General features: G+C 43.7%; 1 protein-coding gene across 1 annotated transcript in view; it reads right to left on the minus strand.

The window, feature by feature from the left end:
• Positions 1–18827, minus strand: part of rftn1b (raftlin, lipid raft linker 1b) — a 118125-nt gene extending 99298 nt beyond the window's left edge. Inside the window, exons 1-2 of the mRNA XM_073484581.1 lie at positions 18453–18827; positions 4122–4305 (exon numbers count right to left, since the gene is read on the minus strand). Of these exons, the coding sequence (XP_073340682.1) occupies positions 4122–4269 (148 nt within the window). The 5' untranslated portion in view covers positions 4270–4305; positions 18453–18827. The remainder of the gene's footprint in view (positions 1–4121; positions 4306–18452) is intronic.
• Between the last annotated feature and the right edge of the window lie 617 nt (positions 18828–19444).

Here is a 19444-nt window from a genome sequence, read left to right on the forward strand (position 1 = left end):
GCAGAGTAGCTGTTCAGTTTTGTAGCAACACAAGTCATTATTTGAGAAAAGCATGTGTAATGATCCAAACACTGTCAGTAAGCATCTATACAACACTGTTTTAGCTGTGAGCCACTTGTCAAGTAAAAACGATCGGTGCTTTTTGTTGCAGCTCTCACTGTAAGTAAGTGTATTTATGTGAAGCCCTCCAGCTGTACCAGAGACCATTTTCATATTCATAATCTTTGACGACGTCTTAAATATTTTAAAGGCTTCCTGTAGAAAAAAGGCCGGACACATGAATCATTGCCTACTCTTACATACCTGGTACAAGGTAATTACAGCTATGAGTAACATGCTGACCGTTCAACCCCAAAAATCTGCTGATGCAGTCAAATGATTCAGAAATTGGGACTAAAGACTCTGATTTCTCAAACTTAATGTGCTCCAATGGGAAACAGGCACTCACACACACACATACGCAGACACATATTTTAGGATATGAACCACAGAGAAGACAGAGGCGTACTGACAGTGACAGAGAGACAGAGCAAGAGGGAAACTGATTACAGTAAGTACCAACCCCCGCCATTACAGACAATACTTGAAGATAATAATGTGGCCATGAGCCAAAGACACGCACACACACACAGTTCAACAAAAGGGAGGCACCGGTCCACCTCCCACCTCCCGCCTCCCCTCCTTTCCCTTATGTCCCCTTACGATGGAGGCTGGATGAGCCCGCCTGGCCCCCAGACGCCCACAATCCTCAGCTCCTTCATCCATCCAGTCTAGTCAGCCTGACAAACTAATGGAGACTAATCAACTGTCAGGGCGAACACGCCGCGCACTACATCTCCCGGCTTCCCATACCATCCCCCCCTTCCTCCACTCCAGCAGCCTCCCACCGCCGCCACCAAGCTCCCCTCCCACCATCATTTCAGCTATAACTGTCATGAGCAGAAATAACAGAGTGATGTCTATATATAGCATCCTGACTCCTCCCTGGCCTACAGCGCACACAAACACACACACAGAATCTCCCCCGGAGCGCATTAATTTCACATACTCCTCAACCTTAACGACCTCTATTACATATTTAACCTCGATCTGATCCTGATTCTGCACCCAGTCTTAAACTTTTCTTCACCTTCGCCCCGGTGCTGATGCCTGTCGTCCGCTCTGCTCAAAAATCTCAAGTACAAGTCGGTCGATCACATCAGTCTCTGCTTTGTCAATCAATATATTTGACTGGAAGAAGGACAGACGTCAGTGTGTTTACAGGCAGCCTATTAATTAGATTATAATCAGCAGGATACTTTTAATTATTGCACCTGTCATTTAAACACCTTTATCAGGTTATCTTACCAGCAGTCTAATAAAGATGGAGGATTACTCTCTTAAATGACTCCGGGTATTGATTTGCTTCAGTCTGGTCTCTTTCTTTGTTTTGGTTCCATGTGCAAGCAGCAAAATGTCATTGCATTTGGACGGAGGATAGCGAAATGGCTTTCCTGTAACAACTAACAGCCTCAGGAACATCGGTTGTGTAAGGGAGGTTTGTGTATTCATTCGATTTACACACTTAATCTGGATATTCAAGGTACACAACCTATTTATAGGCATGTCAGCATACTGACTGACTGTGTCTCATCAGACAGGCAGAACATATTATTCATGTGTGCAGGGATCAGCATGCAGCCATGCCTATTTGCACCTATAAATGGGAGTCAATAACAACATTATTCCCAACGGTCCAAAAGCGATGCCTTCAATTGTTCCTGGTTGTTTTTTACCTGCAATAACAGAGTTTTTTTTAACACAGCATTGACATATCATCACCTTTTAAGTTGATACGCTGAACATGTAAGCAAACAGTTGCAGATGTCCAATACTGTCTTTCTGTTAGCTCTGTTTTTGGTCTCTACCAGCTCCTGAGGGACATATCTGGCTCTTTAGATGCTGAACTGTGTTTGTCAGCTGTTTGGCAATGAGCAGGTAGCCTGCTGCAGCCGAAAATGAAACTATTGTCCATGCACAGGATTCATCATTTCAACATTTTCCGTTCATCTTCTACGTAGACATCCTTGCCATGCAGTCATGTAGTGCTGCACTGCGTTTTGAGATATAGGGCATCACGTTGCCTGCTACTCATTTGCTACAAATCAGGGGCACACAGTGTCACACGGCACTCCTGAAAAACTATTTAAGAAGAATAATTGAATTAAATCATTGAGTTTACATGAAGCTGATTCAGCTAACTGTACGGCTTTTCCCTCACCTTAAATGTCTTCAGAAAAACATGAACTATTTTCATAACATCAGAATAAGTTTCCAAATGAAATGCCTGGAGCAGACAGCCATCAAGTGGTGTTCGTCCAATCAAGTGCAGCCACCAAGTGTTGGGGATTTTGTAGGAGGGTGTAACCTCACGACCAAAACCGCCACTGTGTACACGTATCATATGAGAGTAGTTGCAGCTGACAGATTTAACAGTGAGATGAAACTCACCATGAAGCTCCGTGATGCAGATTCAGATGATAATTCTCTGTAGGTTCATTACTACAAGCGACCTCTCTCACATTATCACATTGTTGTTACGTCTTTTGATGCATAATTATCAAAAAATATTGATTTTAGCTGCTTCAAATAAAGTCTCCAAAGTCTGTTTGTGCCAATGCTTTACAATCAAGTAATCCTACCTATCTTAACTTTATCTCTTATCCTTAGGTGACCCGACACAACCTGATTAAACCTAAAGTAATAATCCAATCCAATCCAAACAAACCTCACCTGACATGAAATGGATCTAAATGTTAAAGCTTAACTTAAACACCGGCCTTCTTGAGGTAAATCAATTGCTTTTGGTGCAAAATCCGGTCCGTTTAAGTTGAAAACACAACAACACAAACACACATAAGTGCTCCTCCAGACACACACACACACACACACACACACACACACACACACACAGACACAAAGAATCCCCCGGCAGTTAATTTAGGTCTCGGCATCTCAGGAAACAACACCCACCTCCCATCTCATAAACACCTCAGACTGAGGAGAGGAAGGAGAGGAGGGGGCACTGCCGGGCCTCTTCTGTGTGTGTCTGTGTGAGTGGAGGTATGGTGTCTTTAAAAAAGGGAAATGATTCATTCCCATATTTCCATCCACAGCACAGGGAGCCACAGACTGTTAAACCGACAGCCACATCTTGGTTCACTTTTTTCTACATGTTTACTGCTCACCAGAGCCGGTCAGGCCACCGAAACATCCTGAAAACTAGCTGACACACACAGTAGTTTGGTGAGGATCGAACCTGTGCCCTTGAACACATCACCCAGCAGGCCACGCTTTACTTTGTTTGCATCCCCTGCTAGCGAGTCGGACTCGGTGCCACGCATAATTGATGGCCACCAGCAGGATGTTTGGCGTAGATTGGGCTGGAAAATTCTATATCATTAGCACAACGTGAAAGCTTGACTGACTAATTGTCAGAAAAGAAATTATAACAGTGGCTGCTATACAGGGAGCAGGCGCTAATTAACACTCCATCATTACAAGAAACTCCTGATGAAAATTACAGCCAGAGTGCTGCTATTCCATATACAAGACTGATCTGCATCTGAATCCTTTTTTTCTACAGGGGATATGCAGGTATAATGGCATATTTAGAGGGGGTAGACAGATTAATCACGCTGGAGGTGGCATTGTTCAGTAAAATACTACATGCAGCACAGGGTTGTAGATCGCAGTGCAGATCAGCCCCCTTGCAGAAGTTGTGAGGCACACTGCCGTCTTATCATGCAGAAGTATGATGCAGCAAAATGCCAAAGGCCCTGAGCTATTCATATAATTTCAACTGTGCATGTGGAAGAGGCAATAATTCAGTTTTTTTACGACCGCGCAGCACAAAATAACTGTAACATATCAGCAATGAGGGCGCTGTGGGGATAACCGATCAATAGTAACTGGGGATTTCTGGCTTTTAGTGCTCAACTTGGTGGGCTGTACTCTATTCGGAAGAGAAAACTCTGAATAAAGTGAAAAGGATTGCAGGTCAGGATGAAACAGCAGAACAAACCAATTAAGATCACAGATTATTTAGTGCCGCTTTTAAGCAGATTATGAAAGATTCTTACCATCTTTGCCGATGAGGAAGTCCAGGTAGTGGTAGGTATAAGCCACGCCCACCTTGGTCTCCACCTGTGGTCTCTTCAAGGTGGAGTAAATCTTCCCTGGACTGGTCTCCTCCGACGTCGGCTTCATCTTACGCAGCCCGCAGCCCATGGCTCCACGGTGTGTCTGTCTCTCAGTGCACGGACCCTGCAGAAGAGACAAAACACACTTAGACAGTGTTTTATTGTTGCTTGTGTGTCTCTGTGTGCAGCCAGCAGGTGCACATGTGCATGTGATGGATAAAATGAGGAGAGAAAGTACATTAACGTCTATGATAAGATTGTTGCATGGTCTGCAGAATGATTAGCTTTGATGTGTAAAGGAACAAAAAAGACAAATCACTGTGTGTCATTTTAGCTAACTTCCTGTCCGTTTTGCAGTTAGCAATCCCCTCCCTCCTTTCCACGTCACCACATGAATGTGCAGCAGTAATACCAGAACATTTATTTTCTCTTCTACAGCATGAGCAGGGGGAGTGGAGAGGGTTACTGCAAAAACACTCACTAACGAAATAGGCCATACATAACACTTTCGTGAGCAGAGTGTATTCAGATGTCACTTTCCTTCTTTTTTTCCAACTGTATTGAATGAACAACGCTCACATTTGTTTTGGTCTGAGATGCTGGCGCTCAAGTGCCTCATATCTGGTGGCAGTGAATGTTGTATATTCAACATTGAAGCATCAGAATATAAAGTACTCGTCAAGGACAACGGCTCCAGAATGTTTATCGCTATGTATTACGTTCTGAAATGAATTTGTGTACACTGCATACAATTTTATTAACAAATCACACGTCTCTTATGTAAACTCTTCAGTCATCAGCGTAACTGAACTGTAAGTGTCTAGTAAACATAATACAAAATGGAAAAAATGTAAAGTGTAAGTATGTCAAAACACTTGTTGCAGTGTTGGAGTAAACATACTGATTCACTCCACTTTCCCACACTGGTTACAGCTGATTAAGGGCCAGAATGAGCTTTCTGTGACATACTGTACACATACTGGCGCCTATGCACACATATATGAAAGCAAACATTCATGCACTCATCATATCCATGATTCCTCAGGGACTCCAGGAGGAAAAACCAATAAAGAAGAACATGCCGGATAAGCTTCTGTAAATAAATAAATAAACACAATTAAACGAGCTTGATTTTTCACGGGTTCCCTCTCCCTCGTTCCCAGGGAGACCAAATTAACGGAGACAGGCGTGGAGGAAGAAGGAGGCCTTAAAGAGCCGCCTCACCCCAAATGGTTTGTGACAGCATCACTGCCTCTCTCCAGCAGCCGCGTCTGGGAGCAGGTGACATCCTATTGTGTGCCACTGATTAAACTCAAGGATGGATGGATGGATGGATGGATGGGTAGATGGCGGCGGTGCCCTCCCCCTTCCCCTCCCCCGTCCACCTCGGCTGATGAGGAACCCTCTCTATTATGCCTCATTCTAATTACAGAACGTCGCGGGGCCTTGGCCGGAGACTGCGAATCCGAGACGGCCGCCGCTTCAGAGACGACAGGACAGGAAGTGAGGAGGGGCGGCGGGGTTCGGGATGTAGGAAGGAGTGGGAGGCGAAAAATAGGAAACGAGCAGATGGGGGCTCCGTTAATGAGGTGAACGGCAAGAATGGAAAAGGTGAGAATCAATCAAGAGAGAAAGAGGAAATGGGGGCGGCCGGGTTGGAGATTGTTCGTCAGAAAAGGGATGCGTGGAGGGGGGGGGAGTAGAGACTGGAGAGAAAAAGAGCGTGCAATTAGAGTCTGTTGAATAGAAAAGGGGTGATCAACACACAACGAGGGAGAAGGGAGAGAGAGAACGAGTGAGAGATGAGGCAGGAGATTCATTACGGCTGTCACGAAAGCCAGTGTTTCCAGTGACACTTACATAAAAGTCTTTGTTGGGTTTTTATGAATCCTAACGTGCATCACAATCATATCTCCACAAGCCTCGGAGCAGCTCCCCGAAACGGACCGCAGGCTGATGGACTTGTGATTAATACCAGAACACGCCGAGTCCCCGCGTGCCGCTCGCCTTCGCGTTGTTTGAAAACTTCAGAAGCGTCTCTAAACGGTTTGTAGGTGTTTTGAGATGTACTGAGGAGTTGTGTCGCTGCCTTTCAGCACGTGCCAAGAAGGACTGATGTCTTGCTTCCCTTTTTTTCAAGAACAAAAAAAAAAGCCAAACACAATCTGCAGAAGCCGGCATAGTCAAAGTCCCTAAAAGCGCTTCAGTCCTCCCTTAAATTGTCACTCAGGACTGCGCCGCACTGTGCTGCAGTTCACCACGCAGCATCACAAGTGGCTCTGCCATCAAAGAAAACAGGGTAAAAAGGAAAAAAAAAGAAAAAGAAAAGCTTGAATTTCTCCACATCTTGGATTTCGCTGTTGCCTACAGTTACTTGTAAATAGCTTTTATCATTTCTCCCCCTACCCTGGAGAGAGTAGGAACAACAAGAGGGAAGGCGAGGCTCTGTCATGTAGTCTACAAGAGATGGAGAAGAGGTATTCAGAACAATAGGACGGGGGGCGGCTTTGAGGGAGGGGGTGTGGAAGGAAAACAAAGTGGAGGAGAAAAGAAATGGAGGGGCTTGTATATTTGCATAGCTCCTTGAGACCAGAGAGGAGGCGAAGTGAGTCGAGTTCGGGTATTTTTAGAGCTGAACTGACAAAGGAAATGTGAGATGTTTATGATTTTTTTTTTTTTTCGAGTCACTGTTTCTTGCCTCGAACCTTCTCCTCTGAGGCCGGAGCTCCGGCAGCCTCCACACGCCCCGCCTCAGCTCCTCTACACCGTGGTGTTTTTTTTTGTTTTTTTTTTTGGAGATTGACAGGCAGGGACTGAGGGATTCTTCACTGGGTACAGAGACGCTGGGTAGCTCCAGAAAAAACAGGAAGGGGGCCATTGATTTCCCTTTTGCTGAATTAGCAACGATCCTCTTGCCATTTTGTTCTATCTTTTGTCTCTCGCTAATGGCTTTTTGAGGTTTTATTCGATAAGAGGTTTTATTCGATGAGATTTCCTACTCATAAGTCTGACATTGATGTTCAGATGCTTTGTTGTAGTTAGGATGCACTTAGCTTTGGCCCTAGCAACCAAAACGTCCCACAGCACTTTGTATTGTGCTGAATGTTTGCCATTTTGCTTCCTATCTGTCAATCAGCAACAGTTTGTCAGTTCAAGGTTTGCTTTGTTTTCTGCGCTCTCATTGGTCACTGGGGTCTTTGCCTGTTGCTTTTCTGGGGATTTAGCACATTTTTAAAGCTGGAATCATTGATTTCGTGGCAGAAGAACACTAAAATCACAAATTCTTAGCATGTTATCACCTTATAAAGTTGTTATTGTGCTTATTTACACATCTAGAAGAAATGGAGCAACATTAGCATCATTAAGAGTTGTTGTTCTGGTCGCCTAACACATAACAGTTCAATATTAACTCTCCTTTTAGCTCTGTTTTGGTCTCCATCACCTCCTGAGGGAATCATCTGGCTCTTTAGCTGATAAATGTGTTATATTCACAAGCTACCCACTAACTTAGTTTGTTCTGTGCTATAGGCCAACATGTTCTCACTCCAAATACAGAAGCTTGCTGAGTGGCCCTTAAAACTTCAAACTTTGACACTCTGCTCACCCCTCTAGCTCGAAATTTGGGTATGTTTAGGCACCAAAATTACGTGGTTAGGTTTAGGAAAAGATCATGGTTGAGCTGAAATAAGTTCCAAAGTAACTTATGTTACATAAGTTGAATACAAAATGTTGACTTGTAGTTACGCACTACCTCAGACCCTGGTCTCTGTGGTGAAAGCCCTACGTTTGACCTCAGTTTTGGTTATTTTGCTTTCGAAAAGCCAACACCCATTAAAACGGATGGAGAGGCTTTGTGTGAGGAGCACACCAGTCTCACAAAAAAGAAGTGAGCACACTGGACTGACTCTCCCAGTCAGCACTGATAAAGTTACAGATAAATGCAAAGATCGTTTGTGAGAGCTGTCCAGCAGTCGCTTGTCAGAGCTAACGTTAGCCTGTCTGGCTAGCTATGTTGACTTTAAGCTCATCATTCTTCTTCTCAAAGTGCTTTTCCACGTGTCACAGTCGCTCTCGATGTCATAACGTAGCCGGGCTTGAGGTAACATTACTGAGCTAACGCTTTCAGTTCCTTGCCCTCTACCGCACCATAGTTTGAAACATACCAAGCTGCCACTGAGAGTGAGAACTGGCTGCGCAGGCAGGTAGCAAACAGGTTTATCAGAGTTTCTTTCACTAAAAACACATGTGTTCCTCCTACGAACAACATCTGGATTTCACCTAAAGCAAGTCGCTAATCTTATCTGTGCTCAGCACATAGCGCACAGTTGGTTCATCAGAGCATTTTTAGGTCGAGAGCAGACTTTTGCCATCATCAAACCAAAACAACGAGCTATAAGAGGCTAAAAGGCAGAGATGCGTACTCGGGTGATCATTATTTGTGTGTTTGTCACTACAGGCATTAGCCTCCTCATGATGTTGTCATTTGATCCAGTGCTCCACTGAGCTTTAAATGTTCTGAAGAGGAATTTGAACTTCATGTCATGACTTTTACATCAAGGAGAAAACACAGAATCGTACCTGCACTTTAGACATCACAGGGACAAGAAAAGACTGCACTGAACGATTTTCCCTTAATTCTGTCTGACTGAGATCTTCCCCATATTACAAGACCGTGTTTCCAGGCTTTGATAGCAACGTTGAGATCAAACCCAGCAGCATGGGAAGCTTCAGAGTGGATTAATGGAGGAAGACATTAATTAGGACACTGTGTTCTTGTGTTCCTCTCCATGTAGTCTCCCTTTTAAGCCCACTTTCTCCTTTTCTCTCCCTCCCTCACGCTTTATCGCCCTCTTTGCCTTTTTTCCGACTTTTTGATCTTTTTTAATCTGACAAGTAAAGTGGAGCGCTGGGCTGAGTTTGGTGGTGGGTACTGCTGATCCGGTATCATCCATAGTTTTATTTTGAAGGGTAGAGTCAGGGGATCAGGGACCACCACGTAAAAAATGAGAGGACAAGGCAGAGTTTTTTGGTTGAAATGCTTCGAATGACCCATGTTCACAGTATGTTTTCTTGACAAGAAACCTGTGATTGTGTCCTCTGAGAAAAATGACAGCATTTCTAAAAATAGTATTTGAGACGCGTGCAACAAAGGTTAAAGCAACACGACATACTGCCGCAAGAAAGGGAAGGAGTTGGAAGGATCATATATCTTCTGACCTTATGTGTTTCAGAAATGAACGTGCTTCAACTCCGTTATTGTGTCTCTTAACTTCCTGTCTACATCGAAAAGTGGGATTGTGAAGATTGATCCCTGCTGTTCGTGATCACCATACACCTACATTTTAGCAAACATCTGACCAGTTTTATAATATAATGTACAACTTGAAGGACTGCCAGAGCTGAAAGATTGAGAAACTTTTCCACAGTCTGACAAACATCGACCGCTTTTTAAATGGCGGCACCACTTAGTTTTAGTTCTCCCACACAGATCTGAAATCAGCTGGTCATCTTTACTGTAATAATGACTTCATAGGTCGTCTGGGTGTGTCAGCTCAAAGGGCTCCTATGTTCCCAGAATCATATAAACTATAATAAAGTAATAATTAATGGAGGGCAGTTACTGTATGGTTTATTGGGTAACCACAATAGATTGTATAATAATGAACCGAGCGGACGCAACCACTGTGATGTCACCCATTCCTTGTGGACTACCAGTCTCAAGTCTGGCAATGCGTCTGTTGCCTTCGTTGGTTTTTTGGGGCCAGAGTTGACCACATTTAACCAAAAAGGATGGGGGCTCAGGAGGATATCCTGATTGGCAACCCAATCGCCCGAATAAATACAGTATGTTTCTGCAAAACCACAGATGAGTTATGAGTTTCACTATGTTGCAACTTAACTTCGGTCAGTTTAGGTTGAATTTTCTGTTTCTCTCGTGTCACAACGCTGTGCTCATGCTCTTCTTAGGATTAGGCACATAAACCACATGGTTAGGGTGAAAGAAACATCAGGGTTTGGCTCAAAATACATGTTTCCGTCGCCACAACCACGAATGGAGAGGGTCTGACTTCCTGTATAAAACTAGTTGCTTTTGACACGACAAATATGGCAATGTTACCTGTTAACACTATATCCTGCCGACTGGGCTGAGATTGGTTCTGACTGAGAGCCTGAGGACACGCCATGGTGGCAACTTGCTGATCACAAGGTAGCCACGCCCTAAACCCTGCTTTATTGTTTATTTTACTCTAAATGGGAGCATAATTTACAATATGAACATCATGCTGTATTGAAGAAGACTTGAAACTATAGTGATTGAGATCATAAAAACTGATTAGGAAACTGTTTACTGAGGTGATACATTAAGTGAGAAGTAGGGTCATTTTCTCATAAGCTTACATACCATTGGATTTCTAACCAGGTTAGTCACCCCTTGCTGGCCATTACAAACAATGCAAGTACAGGGCACTATTGAATGAGACAAGTATGACTTAAGCTCAACAGACTTCTGTTTCCAAGCATTTTTACTTTCAGGTGTATCAGGGAAAGTCCCCATGTTTCCCATGTGCTGACATGCGCAGCTGTAACCATGGTTACCAGATGACCTTGCATAAATATGGTTATACACCAATTGTAGCCTACAGATCAGAAGATGGCTGTCTTAACAGTTCACCATCAGCAGATGGATTTAACAGTAGTTTAGCATATGAATTCATGATAAAATTATTGCTGCTGTGATTAAATCCTGTGCTCGTCCTGCTTTCACACCAACCAGGACAGGAGTGAAAGCACCAGTTGCCTACAGTTACCCAGACCTTAGATCTGGCAAAGTAGAAAACGCTCATATGAGTTATTTCTTTCTGGAACAAGCACTTACAAACAACCTATTTTGCGGAAAAGGTCACAAGACACACAGCCGATGAGTCCAATATCCTTACGTCTGGTCAAGAAATCGTTTTCCAACTCTCTGAACTTCAGCCTCACTCTCTGCTGCTTCGGGTGGAAATGTTAACACCATTTGGAAACCCCCCACTCTTTCCTTCCTTCCATCCTTCCTTCCTTCCGTCCTTACCACCTTGAATCTTCACACAAGCAGGACAGAGAGGATGGAAAAAAGACGGACCCAAGAGAGAGAAAAAAACAATGGATCCTGAGGCAGGATGTAAATGCTGTAACCTTTAGTGATTATACAGTCCTTTTAAGAGAGGGGCCTGCAGTGTGTAGCTACATGTGCTGTACATACTGTTGACAGGAGCATTTTATTAAATGGGTTTAAACGGTTATGGTTTGAAAATAGTACTGTCTGCCTGTGGGCTTGAAAAGTATGTTGCTCCCATGTGGTTGAATACACCGTCACTGGCACGGTTAGCTGTTTACCTACTCCACTCCTGCTTACACTACTTGTGAGTATCAGACATGAAAAGCTAACCTAGCTGGCAGGCAGCAAACAAACTATGTCTTTAGCAAAAATTTGGGGATTTTTGGTTAAAATATCACTTTGTGGACCATAGAGAGCACACAAAAGGACAGAGACGAAGTGGATTATGCTGCATGAGTGGCTTGAAAAGCTCCTAAAAAGGCTTTTACGCTTTTCACCATGAAACCGGGTGAACTCCATCAACTGTAGTGAATCTGAGCTGCCCATGTTAACATGCAGGGGCTCAAATGTGATGTTTAAAACAAAGGAAGTATTACTTTAAAGGTGTAATTTGTAAGATATGGCAACCTGCTGAAGATAGCTCCAAAACTATAAGCTAACCGCTGCTCACTATACTCTTTGCTGTAGCTATTTCTGGCTGTAGCAAATAGCTGCCGTTAGCAAGTGAGCTCGCTTAGCTGTGCAGCTAAGTGTCTCTGCGGGCAGCATCCCAGTGAACATGACTGCCTTTGAGACGAACAGATGCCACAAGGTGCAATTGTGTTTTTCGGTAAATAGGTGTGAAAATATTTCCTTACTTGACAATTTTCTTGACATTTCGGTTAATTTAGTTTACTTATTAGACTATATTGGGGCATTACAGCTGTGTCCTGCATGAACTAAGGCTAAGCTTCATTTATAGTATCAGACTGTGAGCCAGGACTGGCCAGGGCTAGCTGCTTAGCATGCTTACTATCGTAGACGTAGACGTCTTTGGCATAACAGCAATCTCTTGAAAATGTTGGTTCAATTTTTGAATGATTTAAATTAAAATTCTGGCCACATATTAAATAGTGTTCCTTTAAAATCTCTATGTGATAACAATAGATAACAGCAGCGACACCCTGAAGGTCAGAATTCACATTTGATGGGGCTCTTTAGACAAACGTGTTCTGGTTGATGCTCACAGATTATGGTGGATTGAGAAACATGTGGACAATTTCCACTATTGTTAGTCACCAAGATAAAAATGCATCACTTTCTTTATCATTTCATGCTCGTGTAACATCCAGTGTGCTGTAGAAATTGTTTTTAGGAAAGTTTTGTTACATCCTATACGAACTGGACATTGGTGAAATATGTCAAATCAGCATTTACTGTGAAACGGTCACAAAGGAGACAGAGCTTTAAGTATTGTGAGTCAATGCATGATGATGTGATGAGCCCTTAAAGCATTTATATGTCGAAGATGCTACAGACAAGCAAAAGACATTTCTACGTCTCAACCATTACCCACTCCCTGCAAAGGAGCCCACGGGTGCCTGAGGTGGAATTGGTTTTTTACTCACTGAATTTGTTAGATTTGCTCTGAATGCCCAAGGACGATACATAATGGCGAAGCACGATGGAGAAAAAAAAAAAAAAAATGGAAGATGAGGGGTGATGAGTGAGGTGGAGAGAACAGCCGAGTAAACAATAGTGTCTGTCTGAGATTCTCCGCCGCTTCAAGGCTCCGGGAGGCTCTCTGGGTTCGCTACAGCCTCGGCCAACCTCGTCTCGGTACGCTCTCAAGGCCCAGTTACAGTCCGTCCACACACACACACAAATACACACACTCACGAACGCTTTGAGGGAGCTATTGCCATGGGAACCAACCCCTCTATGACTATTCCCTTCTCAGGAGAATAATAGGCACCAATCTTTCTCAACCTCTCTCTCTTTCATTGTCAGTTTCTTTCTTCTCTTTTTCTGGTCGCTATAAGCTCTCGCCCCTCTTCATCAGTAGGACCCGACCCCCTTCTTTCCTCTCCTCCATGTGCAGGAGCAAACACTCCATGTCCTCCTGTTCCCTCTCCTCTCCTCTCCTCTCCTCTCCTCTCCTCTCCTCTCCTCTCCTCTCCTCTCCTCTCCTGCGTGTCTCTGACAGTCATGAGTTTGATTTGCTGTGCATAATCTATCCACGCTGGGATTTGTACAGTTCTCACAAGTGAAAAAGCAAAGCATTATCTCAGCACCAACCTGCACAAACACTACGCCGGTTGTTTTCTAGCTGCAGCCAAAGAAACATGGTGAAAGAGGGATTGTTTGTCATTTCAGGAAAGCAGGAGAGAAAAATACTTGGTTAAAAATAGAAAAAGTCTCCGGTTGCCTCCTTTGCTATTTTTCCTCTAAAACACGAAGGGGTTTCAAGAGATTTCCCGTGAGTGACTCATTGCTTTCTGTGAACTTGCTCCAGGCAGGTCATTTTTTATTAAAGCCAGCCGAAGCCAAGTTCTTAGGTTTTCAGACACCATATCGACAAGTTCGTGTTGAACATTACCCAGTCAATACGACTGCAATTTTCTTGACCACCCATTACAACGGGAGTCAATTTGCCTTATAGAAATATCAAGGGGGATTCTTTTTTTTTTCTTCTTCTTCGCTTCGAGGCTAAGCTACTACACAACTGGCTGAAGATTGGCTCTTTTGTTTCCCGTCTCGCCTGGAGGACTCCTCCTAATATGCCGTCTCAGGTCTAGGGCAATGCCAGAGGCTTGAATAACTTAGTATCATCAAAAGCACGATCGCTGTCACCTAGGAGGGGAGTGAGGGAAAATAATCTTTGCCCGAGATCTTGTAACTGAACATTTCACAGGGAAACGATGTGAGACATGCAGCGGAGGCTGCAATCAAGATGACACCCTGTCATGAGAACTGCAAAACTCACGCTTTATTCACCAGTGTGTCATTCAGCCATGTTTACTGCACAAGGTTAATATTACTGCCAGTAAGGATGCCAAATCTGATTTCTGTTCAGTTTCTATTTAAAATTCACCAAACCATGAAAAATACCAGGAATCAAGCATCGAATTTCTCAGAAATACAGATAACTCTGTCAACCAAAGACTTATGGTGTGTAGCCAACTAATTTTTGTACTTGTTTTGATTTTGTAAGAGCAGAAAATCACCTTCCGGCTACTTATTCTGGCATCAAATCACTCGTACGTTTATATATTTCATCATGTCCCAAATCTGAACCTTGCGTGAGTTTCCTCCAGCAGCAAACAGGCGCCGCATGAAATGAAAGTCGAATGAAATTGAAATGGCTTAAAAATAACCCGCTTTCAATTAGATGTACCCTAAATTTGTCTGAGTATAGAATGTTCTGGTATTTGTTGAGCCGCTCTGTGGGTGTTTGTCTATACGTACTGAGTTGGAGAGGAGTGCACATTACAGTTTACACAAGCCAACGCTTGCCAATTACCTTAATCAAATTTCACACCACACAGGGGGATTCGCTGTGCCCGGATCAGATAGCAAACATAAGTTGATTAAAATACATGTTTGCTAAAAGACTGGAGCGAAAAGAAAATCAACACAGACTCAGAAAATACACAAACTGATGGCTGAAAGTAAAAAGAGAGTAACATCTGAAAAACTCAGAGACCATTTGTGACTGCTACTGTATGTTGGAGCTGACAGATTTGTTTGTTTCAATTTTTGATATACAAAGAAAACAGTCCTGGAGTGATTTTTAAAGAGTCATTACACACAAATTACAAACATTTTCTCTCTTACCTGATTGATTTTGTGCAGTGCAGTTAGTTTTGGGTTTGAGATATCCTTGTTGAAGCTAATATGTCATAAATAAAAGGTCATGAATCTACAATTAAGGTCAATGGATCTCACTTCCTTAAAAAAAAAAAAGCATCAGTTCTGTGGAGCAAATGTTAATAACGTCATTAATAAAGACTCGTCAGTTTTTCACTTTCTAACAAGCCGTCACTAAAGGTTAGTAATGATAATAAATCATCGATAAAAGGTTTTCACAGCAATCCATCTCGTCTGTAGTTGAATGTTAAAGGTCTACATTAAAGGTTATGTCCAGATACTTTAAGTCTATCTTAATAAAATATCTGCCCACGTGTACATACGTAACAGAGTTATCGATCTCTGTAATCATTCCTCCTGTCCACACTGGCCATGAAGCGATCCTTTTTAATGCATGACCACAAAGGGCAAGGTGAGCTGTTACAAGTCTCTATCAACCAAATCATGTGGTTATCTTCCACGGTTACAGTCTTTTTAGTGCACAGTTCCTTATTTCTTTCACAGTTCCTCGACTGCAGCTCGGCACAGAAGCTTTGTCAGGGAAATAAAAAAAAAAAGAAGCTGAAACTTCATATTGAAAAGACTGGGAGATATTCACTTGATATGGCTGAACCAGACTGCTGAAGCCTCATGTTATCCACAGCTGAACAAAAGAATGCAATTTTAAACAGAACAAGGACTGTGAACATTTGTCCTCCAATCCCTTACATTACAATAGGACGAGTTCACCTCACAGCCAGACCTTCAAAAACTCTGAACCTATTTTCTGATAACTTCATAATAAAAACAATTCCGGTCTTATTTTGGTTGAACGGTCCATTGGAGGAAGGTCAGAGGAAATGTCATGCAGGAGGATAAACACCAGCCAGAGAGACTTCACAACATGGCAACCTGTACATGGTTCTTATTGATGACTTATAACCAGTGTTGGGCAAGTTACATCCAAAACTCAATGTATTACACATTACTAGTTACTGTCATTTGGAAGTAATACATTTCTTTACAGTATGCATTACACTACTTTTTCATTACTTTCACCAAAGTGACTGCAGAAGGACGACTGGGCATTACAAATGGAAGAGGTTAATATTGTCGGATTAACCCGACCACTACTGACTATAAAACCTTTAACTATCATTCAAAATGTATTGTTTATCATCATTCTCCTTGTGTTTTGAGTTCAGCTGCATTTTTTGATAGGTGGACCGTCAGTGAATATAAATTATCGAAGAATGGTTAGAAATTAGGACTTCATCACAGCTTCAGAGGTTGGGCATTTTTCAATCTGTTTTGCTTACCATGCCGGAAAATCTCAGTTCTGGACTGAAGGATTGAATTGTGGATAATCCAACTGATCTAACCATGTATAGCATGAACGAGCCAAAACGAGTTGCTATTTGGGGGTGGTAATGCGTTACCGGACTTAGTTTCTATATCTATATTACCGAAAATCCTATTAGAAACACATTATATAACTCTGTTACCACTTAAAGTAATATATTGCTGTAACGCGTTACTTCTTTTAGTGCGTAACACCGCTTATGATAAATGTATACAGCAGAAGTAAATAATTACTAAAAATCTTGATAAAGTTAGAAAGTGGTAAATCATTTTTTGGTGTCACTCACCTCCATTGTTTTGGGTTTGGAGACACAATTCACAGAGATGACTATCTCAACCCTTGGCAAATAAAGCCAAAACTTTCTACATGGTTACATATCATTAGAGATAAGTATGAAAATATGTTAATTGTAATTTGGGTGAATTAACCCTTTAAGGTAATGGCCTCTTCACCTTTTGCCCTGCATAATGGTCCCAAGCGACGTTGTAGCGTAGAGAAGCCCAGACGACAATCACTTCCACATTTGGTCAGCATGATGGAGCCACATGGGAGGAGTGTTTTCCTGTGTGTATGTGTGTGTTTAACATGTGTCTGCATGTGTGCTCCTCCTGTTCACGTGCACGTCATGTGCATGTGCTGCATGTCGGCACATGTGTTCATTGCATGTTTCATGTATCCACTACGCTAACCCTTTGATATGCTCACTTGACACCGAGCACATGGCTGTTTTTTTTTTCCCCCTGTGCACGTGTGTGTTTGTCGGCGAGTCTGTTAATGTGTGTGTTGTATTTATATGTGTTTATTTTGTGTGTCACGCATTTTACATCTGTTGCCTTTTTTGTTTAAATTCGTGTCCGCTTTATGCTGTTCTTTGTGTGTATCTCTGTGTTTGATATTGTGTTTCAGTGTTTGAGTTTTGGTTGCTGCCCATATGCTGTACGCCTTGGGTGATGTTTTTTTTTAAAAGATGTTTTTGTACCTGTGTTTATCTGTGTATATCTGTTCCTTGTTTGTGTGTGTGTGTGTGTGTGTGTGTGTGTGTGTGTGTGTGTGTGTGTGTGTGTGTGTGTGTGTGAGAGAGACAGAGAGAACTCCTGACCCACCAACACAGCAGAGTTAACGCAGCCCGACGCACCACAACTCACCAGCTGGAACTAATTAACAGCAGTTCAGTCAGACGGAGCTCTCTCACTCACTTTCCCTCTCACACGCACACACACACACACACACACACACACACACACTCTTTTCTCCTCTTCCCCCGGCTTTTCCTCTCTCTCATGCCCTCGTCTTCCTCCTCCCTGACATCCCCCCGCCCTTCCTTCACCTCCTGCCATCGCTCAACTTGTTTTTCCCTTTAAAAACCTCCTCTCCTCGTCTCGTAGCCGCACGCATGCTTGGGTGAACTCATGTACCGCAGCACATAGTCTAAGCGTGTAAACAGTCACTTGCGCAGACAGACACGGACGCATCGGCACGCATGCCGCACAGCGAAGAAACAAACACTCAGGGGAAACCCACACTCTTCACCCTTCGTGGATACAGTACAGCGGCTCACAAATCACACACTCCCCTGTCTCTCCCCTCACCGGTGGGAGTGGAGTGACACTGTACGCCGGACACATCTTGAAGCACTGTCAGGGTTCAAGTCTGTGATTGGATCCAGTAGACATTTTTGACATTCTCTTCCATCCATCACGCATGTGACTTCAAAACAAGCAGACCTATTGATGTGCATGATGAATGGCCAGAGTGTGTGAAGCATGTGAATCTGTGTGGTACAGTGGATTTTCGAGCTTTCTCGTCGAACACGCCGCTCAAAAAAAAAAAGAGCCAAACTTGTGGCTTGCGGCGACGTCTAATGAGCCAAACTCTCTTGTGGTGAACAATTCCTCACACGCCAGTCCAAGTTTACAGTGGCTGCCGTCCAGGGAGTATAGTAACACATCTGGCAGGAAGTACAAACAGACGGCGAACTTACCTGTTTCACAATCTCGTTGAAAAGTTCACTGCTTGGACGCGAAGGCACCAACTGGACCAGAGCTTCCAGCAGACAAACGCATTCTACTTGGGAGGAGACCAGCACAAAGAGAGGATGGAGGAGCGGGGTTCAGATCCTGTCCGACCAGCTGACTGAGGTTGCCGTGGAGCTGGCTTTGGCTGTGAAAGAAACACAATCCTCCTGCAGGCAGCAGAGAAACCAGAGCGTCTGTCAGCTCTACGGACACAGCAGCAGCAGCAGCAGCAGCGGCGGCAGCAGCTCCAGCGGTTTTGCTTCGTCTTTCCCCCCTCGCCACCTAACGGAGCTCAAACACACTTGTAAGCTCGGTGTGTTTAGGTCATGCTCAAAGTATGCCTGTATACCGATGTTCTGCAAGCTCAGGGAAACCACATCCTGTCACATATTTACCTCCCTCCCCTGTCTCTCCCTCCCTTTTCTGTCTTTTCTCTGTTCTGTGTGGTGTTCTCTCTCTCTGTCTCTGTGTGTGTCTCTTTCCTGTGTCTTTCTGTCGCTCCCCTGTGATTGTCTGAAGCAACTGAGCGCTCTGACCCAGCGTCTGTTCAGCACAGCCTCTCTGCCTCTCTGCCTATCTCTCCAGCAGCCGCACCAGTTCCACTCGGCTGACTGAAGAATCCATCTGAGGAGAGGAGGGAGGAGGAGGAGGAGGAGGAGGGGGGAGGTAGAAATGAGGGGAGGGAGAGGAAGAGAGGGAGGGAGGATGAGGGGGGTGACAGAGGCGAAGGTGGGGAGGGGGCTTCGCTGGGAAATACCAGAGTCGGAGAGAGGGAGAGGAGGAAGGATGGCAGTGGTGGTGGTGGTGGTGGGTGTTGTTTAGGGAGTGAAGGACCACAGAAAGATTGGCGGATAGAAATTGTAATCAATAGTTTGTTTGAGAGACTGTGCCGGAGAGGAAGAAAGAAGTAGACTGCCACATAGTCGATACACACACACACACACACACACATTCACAC

The sequence above is a fragment of the Pagrus major genome, chromosome 17, assembly GCF_040436345.1.
Source record: "Pagrus major chromosome 17, Pma_NU_1.0".
Classification (NCBI taxonomy): Eukaryota; Metazoa; Chordata; class Actinopteri; order Spariformes; family Sparidae; genus Pagrus; species Pagrus major.